This window comes from Salmo salar, chromosome 13, assembly GCF_965601325.2.
Source record: "Salmo salar chromosome 13, fSalSal1, whole genome shotgun sequence".
In the NCBI taxonomy this organism is placed as follows: Eukaryota; Metazoa; Chordata; class Actinopteri; order Salmoniformes; family Salmonidae; genus Salmo; species Salmo salar.
In genome coordinates this window covers 76,043,266-76,057,676 of record NC_138303.1, presented here as the reverse complement: position 1 = coordinate 76,057,676, position 14,411 = coordinate 76,043,266, and the positions used below count along the sequence as shown (strand labels likewise).

At 42.0% G+C, this 14,411-nt stretch overlaps 1 protein-coding gene across 1 annotated transcript; it reads right to left on the bottom strand.

Annotated features, from left to right (window-relative positions):
• Positions 1-9,803: 9,803 nt before the first annotated feature.
• polr2j (RNA polymerase II subunit J) lies at positions 9,804-12,074 on the bottom strand. Its single transcript, XM_014137227.2, has 4 exons — positions 11,919-12,074; positions 11,287-11,376; positions 11,019-11,193; positions 9,804-10,373 (listed from the first exon to the last, which is right to left on the bottom strand). Exons 1-4 carry the CDS (start codon positions 11,969-11,971, stop codon positions 10,338-10,340), a joined length of 354 nt encoding a protein of 117 aa, XP_013992702.1. The 5' UTR covers positions 11,972-12,074; the 3' UTR covers positions 9,804-10,337.
• Between the last annotated feature and the right edge of the window lie 2,337 nt (positions 12,075-14,411).

The window sequence follows — 14,411 nt, the reverse complement described above, 5'->3', positions numbered from 1 at the left end:
TTTCAGAAGACGCGTCGGTTTAACCAATCGCAGAGAGGAGAGGCGGGGAATGGTGTATTGCCACGCCCACATGCTATTGTCCGTAAGGTTTGTGTGCGTGCACAGAATAATGGAAGTATCAAGAAGAGTGGGAGATCCTCATTTGCATTTCCTTGATTCCTCGCATCCTCTCTTACAGCCTCCCCAATCCATTAAATGTGAAAATCAGTGGAGGGACCTCTGACCTTCTCATCAAGTGGGCTTTGAGGAGGCGGCAAGGGGAGGACGATAGAAATCAAGGAAATGCACCTGATTCTGTCAATGTTCTTCTCCTTGGCAAATTTTAAATGTTTATAAATAGGAATCAAATGCATACTTCACATTTATACAGATTTAATTTAGGCATAGTCCTCAATCATATACAATGAATTATTGTGCAACAAATTTAGCAATGCACCAGTTGAGCAAAAGAAAGAGAAAACTACTTCCTGATTCTTCATCTAATTAGTTTGCAAATAAAACAGTCCATCTTAAAATAAAAACAGTATATCATGAGGTAAATTGAATGAGGTTTATTTTTTTTAAGTATCCGGTTTTGTCATTATCTATATCATTTTGAGACGTTTCCCCACAAGGTGCCACATGTTCTGTCCTTTAAGAAATTGCTCATGCTCTTGTGAACCGGTTTACATTTCCCCTAGAATAAGGCGAATTCGATTATGCTGAGCTGCGGGGTCTCCGGTTCATCGCCCGTGACGTGAGAGGGCTTTAAAAAAATGTAACCTTTATTTAACTAGGCAAGTCAGTTATTAGGAACAAATTCTTATTTACATTGACGGCCTACAAATTGAACAGTAATCTGCGCCGCTCGCTCATGTCAACAAGGCAGCATGGTGCGTCATCTAGAAACATTATTTTCCATAAAATATATGTTTGAATTTTCAAACTAGTTTTCCCTGGAAATGCAGAAAAAGCGTATTTTGAAAACACAATCCTACTCATTACTCCTCGTGCTTAATTACGTTAATTACGGGCTTTGAACGGGGCACCTGGCACACGCCTAGGAGGCAGCCCGGTTCTAAAACGAATGCAATCAACTTTCACTCTGCACAAAAAGACGGTAGGGCGGGCTGGCCCACAAGTGACGAGAGTGCGAAGTAACACAAGCGTAAACAAAAATTGACCTTCCTCCAGGGAAACGACCCAGTACTTTTATTCAGGAAAATAAACAGAACGCGCCACAGCGCTGGGTTAACAATAAAACCCCAACCAAAAACCTAGTTTTTCTTTGAGCCTTTCCACAAGGGTCTTCCGGTCCCTCTGCAACCGGACAGCTAACCTGTTTACCGGCGTATCAAACAAAATAAAACATAAATCCAACAGGCTTGTCCTTCCTGGTGTCAGGTCTACGGCCAAGTAACGTCCGGTAGGTTCCTGTCCAGTTGGGTTCGATATCCCTCACAGCGTTGGCGGACTGAATGTCAGCTCTTGCTGATCCAGACCAAAAACAGATCTGGCCAAAACCAAGTTACAACAGCCACCACCCAACCTCCAAGCTAATTATATCCAGATGTGTGTAATTAGGCCCTTATCCTTCCAGGCCACCCTATCTTGTGGCCAGCAGAAGTAGCCAACGTCAGGAATATACCGGCCTTCACACACCCACTAACCATTTCTAATTATTCCTAATTTTCTATAATAAAAATAAATAAATCGTTTCCATATGTAATCTCATACTTACAACATCAGAAAACTATAATCCATTTCACAATTCAAAATATATAAAATTAACCAGAAAAATTACTCAATGTCACACTCTTGTGGCGAAGGAATATAATACACCACGTTTTCCTACACTAACAAAACCAGGCTAAATACGCTGGCTGGTGTTCATGAGTTTATAAAATATATACTTTATTCATTTGTAAAACTGAAATTCGGCAAATAACATAAAAAGTTGCTTATTTGACTCCAAACCAACAACATAAATAATAATAACATAAATTGCTAATGTACGATGTAAAAGGTGGATTTTATGATGTAATGTCAACTTTATGCATTTCTATCCCGGGACCATTACATTTTTTATAAATCTGCTGTGAATTACCTAGAATCCCATTCCTTTATCAGTGAGTGTATTAGACAATGTAAACACATTCATCTACCAGGAGGTGGCATAATACCCACTTTATGCAGGAATTTAACTTGATTATACCATTACATATGCATATTTGTATGCATCTTCAGTACAATTAATATATAAGATTCACCCATGTTTTTAAGAAATAATTTTCAAGCATCAACAACCCCTGCATCAAAATCAACTAGTCTAATAGGTGCTGCCTGACGAGGAGGGGAGTGGAAATTAGGGAGGGTACATTTTAGCCGTGTTAAGGTGAGGAGTCAACAGTAGAGTGAGGTCAACCAAACAGAAAGGTGCCAAGTCAATACCAATTCCCAATAGCATTGAATAGCTTCCTTTCCTTACTGATCATCACTGACCTGAAAGGACTTGGTTGAAGCGATACTGGCAACACCTATCCAGTATTTATACCCATCAGTGAACATTAAGAAAATTAGCCCAGGAGAAGTTCTCTCTGGTCATCAGGAGGACTCTGCCCTTCTCCACACTTGTCAACGAGGGCAACCAGCTGTCTGAGCTCAGGGCCCATGGCCAAACTGTTGATAGTGGGACCTTCCATTGGGCCCTGTCCTTTCCTCACAGGTGACGGCCATTCCAGAATCTGCAATTCCCCAAACAGCTCATTATTACAGTCAAATGACATGGAAAACATGTATCGTTTCAGTGACAAAGGATGACTTTAGACTGACGGTCCTTGCTATGTGGGATCCATGTGACATCTTTAGATGGTGACCACCATTCCCATTCATTTAGGATTGAGACATATAGCTGGATATACACAGCAGATAGCTATGACATAGATTCATCTCAACAGTAGACCACTTTTAAGGTCTGAAAACCCCTGACAAAATTAGGTTTTGGAGTAAACTATCACTTTAATAAAAAGTTTCACTAATAAGTACCTCTGTGGCAGGAATTGCTTAACCACTCCTGGAGTCCACATAAAACATGAAACATGACATAATACAGAACATTAATAGACAAGAACAGAACTACATAAATAAATACAAAATTACAAAAGGCACACGTAGCCTACATAGCAATACATACACACAAACTATCTAGGTAAAATAGGGGAGAGGCGTTGTGCCGTGAGGTGTTGCTTTATCTGTTTTTTTATACCAGGTTTGCTGTTCACTTGAGCAATAATAGCTCTATATAGTATAATACTGTATGCTTTCTTGTATTTGTTCTGGATTGGGGGACTGTGAATTGACCCCTGGTGCCATGTCTGGCGGGGAAAATATGTGTGTCAGAGCTGTGTGTAATTGACAATGCCCACAATTTGTGATTTTCAACACATTGTTTCTTATAAAAAGAAGAAGTGATGCAGTCAGTCTCTCCTCAACTCTTAACCAAGAGAGACTGAAATGCATAGTATTTATATTAGCCTTCTGATTACAATGAAGAGCAAGACGTGCCGCTCTGTTCTGGGCCAGCTGCAGCTTAACTAGGTCTTTCCTTGCAGCACTTGACCACACAACTGGACAATAATCATGATAAGTCAAAACTAAAGCCTGCAGGACTAGCTGTTTGGAGTTTGGTGTCAAAAAAGCAGAGCGTCTCTTTATTACGGACAGACCGCTCCCCATCTTTACAACCATTGAATCTATATGGTTTGACCATGACAGTTTACAATCTAAGGTAACGGCAAGTAATTTAGTCTCCTCAACTCGTTCAACAGCCACACCATTCATTACCAGATTCAGCTGAGGTCTAGAACTTAGAGAATGATTTGTACTAAATACAATGGTCTTAGTTTTAGAGATGTTCAGGACCAGTTAATTACTGGCCACCCATTCCAAAACAGACTGCAACTCTTTGTTAAGGGTTTCAGTGACTTCATTAGCTGTGGTTGCTGATGCGTATATGGTTGACTCATCAGCATACATGGACACACATGCTTTGTTTAATGCCAGTGGCAGGTCATTGGTAAAAATAGAAAAGAGTTGAGGGCCTAGAGAGTTCCCTTGCGGTATACCACACTTTACATGTTTGACATTAGAGAATTTTCCATTAAAAAAAAACTTTCAGTTCTATTAGATAGATAGCTCCAAATCCACGATATGGCAGAGGTTGAAAAGCCATAACACAAGTTTTTTCAACAACAGGTTATGGTCAATAATATCAAAGGCTGCACTGAAATATAACAGTACAGCTCCTACAATCTTCTTATTATCAATTTCTTTCAACCAATCATCAGTTAATTGTGTAAGTGCAGTACATGTTGAGTGCCCTTCTCTATAAGCATGCTGAAAGTCTGTTGTTAATTTGTTTACAGAGAAATAGCATTGTATTTGGTCAAACAATTTTTTCCAACAGTTTGCTATGAGCTGGCAGCAAGCTTATAGGTCTGCTGTTAGAACCAGTAAAGGCCGCTTTACCACTCTTGGGTAGTGGAATTACTTTGGCTTCCCTCAAGGCCTGAGGACAAAGACTTTCTTCTAGGCATATTAAAGATATGACCAACAACGAGCGATCTAGAGAGCCACAAACCCGGGTAAATCCACAGTCCCAGCCACAATGGCTAACCTCGTCGCAGGCTGTGTTCAAGCCCTCAAGAAACCCCCCTAGCTTGATAGGCAGCTAGATAGCAACTGGGCTAGCTGCTATGCCAAATAGCTCCTCAGACCCTGCCTTAGTTGGCAGGATCACTGGACAGATAGTAGCAGTCCCAGCAACAGATGAGGGTCTTGATTTTCGTGTTTTGTGTCTCACAATTTAAAAGGAGTCAACGATCTTGGGAGTGAACCCTTTAATTGTTTCATCATGTCTGTTTGATGGGTTCGATCACTGCCATTTACACAGTATGATGTGGTCTTGACGGAAACAGTTACATGATGTGACATGCAGTCATGTGCTGTGACATGTTGCCATGTTGTTGTGACATGTTGATGTGGTGTTGTGACATGCTGTGCCCTGTTATGACATATGGGCAGGTGTTGAGGGACAGGTAGGGGATGTCTGTGCTGGACCACTGCAGTTCCGCCAGGATCACAGCACACCTCCTCCTTATAATTATTGGTGCGTTGGGCTCGCGTGCCAATCCAGCTAAACCGGTAGATAGAGCCCTGCCCTAAGAGGGAGAGAGCGATATAAAAGAGGTGGACAGAAAGGTAGGAGAAAATGGAAATGAGGGATGTGGAGGGGAGAGGGAGGGGCATAACGCGAATGTCTAGCATCCGAAAGGTTACAAGTAAGAATCTCATGGACAACTGACATTTCAGCTAATTAGAAACTTCTCAACTACAGTACTTGCTACTTTGCTACCAAACTAAGCAAAAAAAGAAACATCCTCTCACTGTCAACTGCGTATATTTTCAGCAAACTTAACATGTAAATATTTGTATGAACATAACAAGATTCAACAAATGAGACATAAACTGAACAAGTTCCACAGACATGTGACTAACAGAAATAGAATAATGTGTCCCTGAACAAAGGGGGGTCAAAATCAAAAGTAAGTCAGTATCTGGTGTGGCCACCAGCTGCATTAAGTACTGCAGTGCATCTCCTCCTCATGGACTGCATCAGATTTGCCAGTTCTGGCTGTGAGATGTTACCCCACTCTTCCACCAAGTCACCTGCAAGTTCCAGGACATTTCTGTCGGGAATGGCCCTATCCCTCACCCTCCGATCAAACAGGTCCCAGACGTGCTCAATGGGATTGAGATCCGGGCTCTTCGCTGGCCATGGCAGGCCACTAACATTCCTGTCTTGCAGGAAATCATGCACAGAATGAGCAGTATGGCTGGTGGCATTGTCATGCAAGAGAGTCAAGTCAGGATGAGCCTGCAGGAAGGGTACCACATGTGGGAGGAGGATGTCTTCCCTGTAACGCACAGCATTGAGATTGCCTGCAACAAGCTCAGTCCGATGATGCTGTGACACACCGCCCCAGACCATGACGGACCCTCCACCTCCAAATCGATCCCGCTCCAGAGTACAGGCCTCGGAGTAATGCTAATTCCTTTGACGATAAACGCAAATCCGACCATCACCCCTGGTGAGACAAAACCGCGACTCATCATTGAAGAGCACTTTTTACCAGTCCTGTCTGGCCTGCGACGTTGTTGCCAGTGATGTCTGGTGAGGACCTGCCTTACAACAGGCCTACAAGCCCTCAGTCCAGCCTCTCAGCCTATTGCGGACAGTCTGAGCACTGATGGAGGGATTGTGCGTTCCTGGTGTAACTCGGGCAGTTGTTGTTGCCATCCTGTACTTGTCCCGCAGGTGTGATGTTTGGATGTAGCGATCCTGTGCAGGTGTTGTTACACGTGGGCTGCCACTGCGAGAACGATCAGCTGTCCGTCCTGTCTCCCTGTAGCGCTGTCTTAGGCGTCTCACAGTACGGACATTGCAATTTATTGCCCTGGCCACATCTGCAGTCCTCATGCCTCCTTGCAGCATGCCTAAGGCACGTTCACGCAGATGAGCAGGGACCCTGGGCATCTTTCTTTTGGTGTTTTTGAGAGTCAGTAGAAAGGCCTCTTCAGTGTCCTAAGTTTTCATAACTGTGACCTTAATTGCTTACCGTTTGTAAGCTGTTAGTGTCTTAACGACCGTTCCACAGGTACATGTTCATTAATTGTTTATGGTTCATTGAACAAGCATGGGAAACAGTGTTTAAACCCTTTACAATGAAGATCTGTGAAGTTATTTGGATTTTTACAAATTATCTTTGACAGACAGGGTCCTGAAAAAGGGATGTTTCTTTTATTACTGAGTTTACTTAGCATGTTAGATAACTCCAGCCCAGCCAGCCAGCCAATTTACATACATAATAATAGAAAATGCTCTGATCAACTGATTTTTACGGAAATAGAAACAGTGATCATTGTAGTCTCTCTATATCGGTGTACCCTCAAAGCTCAGAGCTATGTCCAGCAGTTGGGAGCCCAAGTTTTGAAGCTCTCCCCCAGACAGGTACTCAGCTAGCTCCCTGTTGGTAGCCTACTGCACACCCTGCGCTCATGGATGTCATGTCTGTGCATGGCATGCTTCCCTCTGTGCCTTGCTTCGTTGTATACCACCACAAGGGATCCGCAGGGAAGGTGCACAGCCACCCTGACCTCCCTGTGAACCAGTTTTGTCTGTCCCTACTCCAGGGACATTGTGAGAGTGGTGTCTGAGAGCAGCTTGACCCTTACTAAAAAAAGATTGCAGTATAACTGCAGTATACTGCAAATACTGTGTCCCAATTTTTTTTTTTTTTACTGCAGTAATTTTGCAGTGCAGTATTCTGCAATTACTGCGCCCAAAATACCACAGTCGACTGCAGTTACTGCAGTTTCAAAACTGCAAAAAAAATGTAAGGGGACGGTGACCAGACGCTAACCCCATGGACAGCTGTCATCCAGGTGGGGGTTGATGGCAGACACGCTGGGGGTGGTAATTGTCGTGACTTTACTTTTATTAATCTGATGACTTACTTATCTAATCAACTAACTATGTTTAATTGTTACCCGATTTAAATTAATAATCTAACAATTAACTCATTAGGATTTGGGGCACCACGAGAGCGGTTCTTTAGAGTTACCATCTCCCAAATTAAACTCTAAAGGTCTTTACCTATCACATCCATAAACAGTCAACTTATTAATCATAATAAATTCATAAAAAAATCCTACAATGTGATTTTCTGGATTTTATTTTCTCATTTTGTCTGTCATAGTTGACGTGTACCTATGATGAAAATTACAGGCCTCTCTCATCTTTTTAAGTGGGAGAACTTGCACAATTGGTGGCTGACTAAATACTTTTTTGCCCCACTGTATGTTCCAATGGCACGTTGTGTTAGCTAATCAAAGTTTATAATTTTAAAAGGCTAATTGATCATTAAAAAACCCTTTTGCAATTATGTTAGCACAGATAAACTGTTGTGCTAATTAAAGAAGCAATAAAACTGGCCTTCTTGAGACTAGTTGAGAATCTGGAGCATGAGCATTTGTGGATTCGATTACATGCTCAAAATGGCCAGAAACAAAGACCTTTCTTCGCTCAGCCAAACTGAGCAATCGGGGGAGAAGGGCCTTGGTCAGGGAGGTGACCAAGAACCCGATGATCACTCTGACAGAGCTCTGGAGTTCCTCTGTGGAGATGGTAGAAACTTCCAGAAGGATAACCATCTCTGCAGCACTTCACCAATTAGGCCTTTATGGTAGAGTGTCTAGACGGAAGCCACTCCTCAGTAAAAGGCACATGACAGCCTGCTTGGAGTTTGCCAAAAGGAACCTGAAGGACTCTCAGACCATGAGAAAAAGGATTATCTGGTCAGATGAAACCACGATTGAACTTTTTGGCCTTAATGCCAAGCATCACATCTGGAGGAAACCTGGCACCATCCCTACAGTAAACGATAGTGGTGGCAGCATCATGCTGTGGGGATGTTTTTTAGCGGCAGGGACTGGAAGAGTAGTCAGGATCGAGGGAAAGATGAACGGAGCAAAGTAGAGAGATCCTTGATGAAAACCTGCACCAGAGCGCTCAGGACCTCAGACTGGGGCGAAGGTTCACCTTCCAACAGGAAAACGACCCTAAGCACACAGCCAAGACAACACAGGAGTGGCTTCGGGACAAGTCCCTGAATGTCCTTGAGTGGCCCAGGCAAAGCCCGGACTTGAACCTGATCAAACATCTCTGGAGACCTGAAAATAGCTGTGCAGCAACGCTCCCCATCCAACCTGACAGAGCTTGGGAGGATCTGCAGAGAAGAATGGTTTGCCAAGCTTGTAGCGTCACACTCAAGAAGACCTGAGGCTGTAATCGCTGCAAAAGGTGCTTCAACAAAGTACTGAGTAAATGGTCTGAATACCTATGTAAATGTGATCGTTTTTTCTACTTTGAATACATTTGCAAAAATGTCTAAACTTGTTTTTGCTTTGTCATTGTGGGGTATTGTGTGTAGATTGATGAGGGAAAATAACAATTCAATCGTTCTAAATAAGGCTGTAAGGTAACTTTGTGGAAAAGTCAAGGGGTCTGAATACTTTCCGAATGCGCTGTATATGTACAAATTACCTCGACTAACCTGTACCCTTGCACATTGACTCGGTACTGGTACCCCCTGTATATAGCCTCATTGTTTTGTGTAACTTTACTAAATAAACTAAAGTAAAATATATATTTTTTAATATTTTCTTAACTGCATTGTTGGTTAAGGGCTTGTAAGCATTTCACGGTAAGGTCTACTACACCTGTTGTATTTGGCGCATGTGACAAATTAAATTACATTTGTAAACTGACTGATATCTCATTGAACAACATGTATAAGACCTAAGCATGTGTTGCCCTCAGACCTTATTTTTGTCATTCATCCCAAAACCCCATTATTTTCCCCCATAGGAATGGATGAAAAAACCAGAGGTAACTAATTTCAGTTTTTTAGGACTACAAGCTGGCGAGCTCTATAGGGCGGGGGGGGGGGGGGGGGGGGTCGTCACTAGTTAACACAGCCACAGTCATGAACCCTGCCTATTTCTAAAATGTTTCTTCTTAAAATTCAATGTTTAACCCAAACTTAACCACACTGCTAACCTTCTGCCTAACCTGAAGCTTAATGAAAACAAAAATTAGCTTTTTGGTCTTCATTTAAGTTAAGATAGACAATTTTGACTTTGTGGCTGTGCTAACTAGTGACAACCCTATTGGGGGGCTGGCTATAACATTACAGGAAAATAAATATTACAAGAATGATTTATTGAAAAACAAACCTTAACTGTTCACTATTATTCTCAGAAAATGTAGGGCCAAATAAGGACCATGTCGGGCATTGTAAAACTAAAGCATTTAACAGGAATGGATATCATGCAAAATATTTCCATGAAATAAAGTTTTAAACCATGCTTGTCATCTTTCAGCACATACCTAACAAACTACAGTATTGAATTCAAATGAGTAAAACAACATGTGATTCTGTTTTGAATTAACCAATCCACTTTATGATCTCAGATTCTGTTTCAAATCACCAATTTCCTTATGTTTCAGTGTGTAAAAAAAGTATTATTTAACATATACAATTACATCCATTCTTGCAAATATGTTACCGTGGTCTAGAATGAAAACTCACTCAAAACGCCATTCAGTACTTTGTATACAGAGCCTGTGCCTAGCATGGCAGTAATGGTAAGTCCAAAACAGAGTCCTTTTATAGAATCCTGGTTAAATGAAATGTGATCTTCAAAGTGACATCTTTCCCAACATTATGCACCAATCCTTATTCAATTCCTTCTTGCTTGTCTTTAATTGCAACCTGAAACAAAGTTGAGAGATATGAATGTAGTAGTTACACATTCTGCTGATTAAGTAGGTCCTTACTCACCAATTTGTATTATTATTAGTTTTCAAAAATACATTTCCATTTTAGTCATTTAGCAGATGCTCTTATCGAGAGCAACTTAAAGTAGTGAGTGCATACATTTTCATACTAGTCCCCCATGGGAAACCAACTCACAACCCTGGCATTGCAAGTGCCATGCTCTACGAAGTGAGCCACACACAACTTTTTAACCCAAATAGTATTGCAGATGAGTGTTTCAGGTAAATTACTAAGCAAAGGTTGTTGGAAATGTAGTTAGCGCGTACATCACAGGACAGGCTCGAGGTAATGGCAGGAGCGGAATTGGTGGAATGGTATCAAATAATCAAAACACATGGTTTCTATGTGTTTGATGCCATTCCATTCGCACCGTTCCAGCCATTATAATGAGCAGTCCTCCCCTCTGCAACTTCCACCGGCGTACATACATTTTTGGCAAAGAATAATATTTTCCACAACCAGTTCTAGTATAGAGAACAATCCATATAATATTATATATTGACAGTTCACTACAGTAGAACTGTTCCACGAAATGTACTGATTAAGAGATGTGATAATGACGGTATCTCATGTACTCACCCTGAATCTCTCCTCCAACAAGGACAGCTCGCTGATGAGGTCAGTGATGGCATTAGTGAAAGCCTCCTGAGGACTATAGTCTGGTGTGGTCTGAACACGGATCACAATCTTGTGCTCCAGAGGATGAGGGACCTTGTAGCCAGCAAATAGCACTTGGGGGTCTTTCAGAAGTTGTCTGCAAATACAATACATTTTAGTTATGATTGAGGAGCTTCGCAGTTATCATTGATTACACAAAAATCACAATAAATTCAAGAATTGCACTCACTGTCTGATGATGTTACCAAGCGTGTGATCCTCTTTGTTCAACGTGAAGAGGCAGGCGTTAGGGACTTTTGTGTCCTTGATGATTGTGATTCTAAAAACATTTTTTGTAAGAGTATTTCACTTTCAGATTCATATTCAGTGGTAATGGCAGACCAATCATTGTGGCGTGTAAGTTAGCTAGCTAGTTTATGCTGAATTGAGCTAACATATAGTAGGCAACAAAGCCATAACTATATAACTCTGGTAGCCAGTAGACGCGAATTTGCTAGCTGATAATGCCTGACAGGACTTCCCTAGCTGATACTCTTTAGCCACTGGCAAGGCACAAACATAGCATACTAGCTAACTGTCAGGCTATCAAATACGATATGTTGTAGCATGCTACCTATCTAGCTACTTCCTGAAACAGAATCTGGGATTCTCTTCTGAGAATCGCCATATTCAACGTCTCCTGTAAACCCAGATTATGGTTCAAATACCTGCTTACCTGGCAGTTAACTATGATCGCTAGCTAACCTAAACCAGAATAACAATAGCTAAATGAGCTAATCCTAGCTAGCTGAACGTTCTTGGAGGGAAACGTCAGCAAGGGATCAAGTAATATGTTACAGTAGCTATATGTATAAAACGTACTTCTTTTCCCCTTCAAACAACAGAAATGACTCGAATGCCGGTGGCGCGTTCATATTTGAACAGTTAGTTATCTACGTAGTTGCATATAAGAATGCAGAAACAGCAAACACACACCACAGTTCTTGAATGAGGGACTCAATAGCTGGTGGGACCAACTTCCGGTAGTGTTTATTATAAAGGGATTTCAAAATAAAGGTCTTCATACAAGATCTGTGCGTCTTGATGAGTGAAATCATAGAAATTATAGAGCCCTTATCAATGACGGTCTGGACACCAACCTGTACCTCAAAAAGAGAATCAGAAGACGACTAAGGGATGCTTCAGAGTCTGAATTGAGAAGTGCATGGGACGATGAAGGAGAAGAACCTGAAAGAGATGAATAGGGAGGACAAAGGGAGGATAGGCACGGAGGTAAGGGCACTAATCCAAATGATGAAGAGAAACTGCAGCGAAGGTGATCTTGAGGCAGTAAACCTGGACAGCTGGCTGAATTACCTCAAAAAGTTGAAAGTGGCCTTCAAGAAATGCACTGGAGAGATGGTCAAAATGATAGAGAGCATAGCAGAAATGCAGGCCACCATAGCTGACTGCAGAGTTCTCAAACCTGAGAAAAATAACTCTGTCCAGAGCTTTGTAAGTTACTCCTACTTATTGAGTGTAGTCACATCTGCAATGTGTTATGAAGTAGTTAATACAGTATATCTAGAGATTGTCTATAACATAGCACTGTCCTGATAGTTTGTTTGTTGTTTCTGGTCCTACAGAGCCCAGGGAAGGTCTCTGTGTCCTGTGTCTGGCATGACTGACCTCTCACCTCTTGTGACTTCACCACCGCAGACCCTGGATGAAGCCCTATGGCCCTGCCCTCTGCTGTGGCCCCTCCCTCCCCAGAGGATGTCCCAAGGCCTTTGACTCCTCCCAGCCCTGTCCATGTCATTGTTGCTCTGCCTGCTGTGGAGTACTTCTTATACCACCGCAGCCCTTACCTGGACCCCATCACCAACCTGAGCGAGAACGGTAGGAAGCTGCTCCAGGAAATGGCGCAGGACATAGCAGGAGTGGCCCAACAGGTAGGTTTTGGGAAGGGGTTGTCATTCCCTCCTACTATAGCTGTAAATTACCCGCAGGGTTGGGTAGGTTACTTTCTAAATGTAATCCGTTACAGTTACTAGTTACCTGTCCAAAATTGTATTGTTTTGAATTTTAGAATTTTTATTTCACCTTTATTGAACCAAGTTCTCATTTGCAACTGCGACCTGGCCAAGATAAAGCAAAGCAGTTCGACACATACAACAACACAGAGTTACACATGGAATAAACAAACATACAATCAATAATACAGTAGAAAATCTATATACAGCATGTGCAAATGAGGTAGGATAAGAGAGGCAAGGCAATAGGTAGGCCATGGTGGCAAAGTAATTACAATATAGCAATTAAACACTGGAATGGTAGGATGTGCAGAAGATGAATGTGTAAGTTGAGATACTGGGGTGCAAAGGAGCAAGATAAATAAATACAGTATGGGGATGAGGAAGATTGGATGGGCTATTTACAGATGAGCTATGTACAGGTGCAGTGATCTGTGAGCTGCTCTGACAGCTGGTGCTTAAATCTAGTGAGGGAGGTAAGAGCCTCCAGCTTCAGAGATTTTTGCAGTTCATTCCAGTCATTGGCAGCAGAGAACTGGAAGGAGAGGCGGCCAAAGGAAGAATTGGCTTTGGGGGTGACCAGTGACATATACCTGCTGGAGCGCGTGCTACGGGTGGGTGCTGCTATGGTGACCAGTGAGCTGAGATAAGGCAGGGCTTTACCTAGCAGAGACTTGTAGATGACCTGGAGCCAGTGGGTTTGGCGACGAGTATGAAGCGAGGGCCAGCCAACGAGATCATACAGGTCGCAGTGGTGGGTAGTATATGGGGCTTTGGTGACAAAACGGATGGCACTGTGATAGACTGCATCCAATTTGTTGAGTAGAGTGTTGGAGGCTATTTTGTAAATGACATGGCCGAAGTCGAGGATCGGTAGGATGGTCAGTTTTACGAGGGTATGTTTGGCAGCATGAGTGAAGGATCCTTTGTTGAGAAATAGGAAGACGATTCTAGATTTAATTTTGGATTGGAGATGTTTAATGTGAGTCTGGAAGGAGAGTTTACAGTCTAACCAGACACCTAGATATTTGTAATCAGTAACGTAACTTTTGGATTACCCAAACTCAGTAACGTAATTTGATTACATCCAGTTACTTTTAGATTACTTTCCCCTTAAGAGGCATTAGAAGAAGCCAAAAATGTATGTTAGTAATTGAACGACATCTGTTGCAGGATAAATCGGTGTTAAAGTTTACATAGCTGGCCATATATGGATGTTACATTTTACTTTATGGGTTGGTTATGTAGGCTTCTTATAACCCATCGCTTTCTACTACATATAATAAATAATACGATTAAATTATATCTTTACATTAAAAACCGAACTCTATCAGAATTCCAG

Coding starts and splice junctions, on each gene's coding strand:
- polr2j (XM_014137227.2), bottom strand. CDS start 11,971: ATGAACGCGCCACCGGCATTCGAGTCATTTCTGTTGTTTGAAGGGGAA. Junction 11,194..11,286: donor CTTGGTAACATCATCAGACA/GTGAGTGCAATT, acceptor TTGTATTTGCAG/ACAACTTCTGAAAGACCCCC. Junction 10,374..11,018: donor TGTTGGAGGAGAGATTCAGG/GTGAGTACATGA, acceptor ACTTTGTTTCAG/GTTGCAATTAAAGACAAGCA.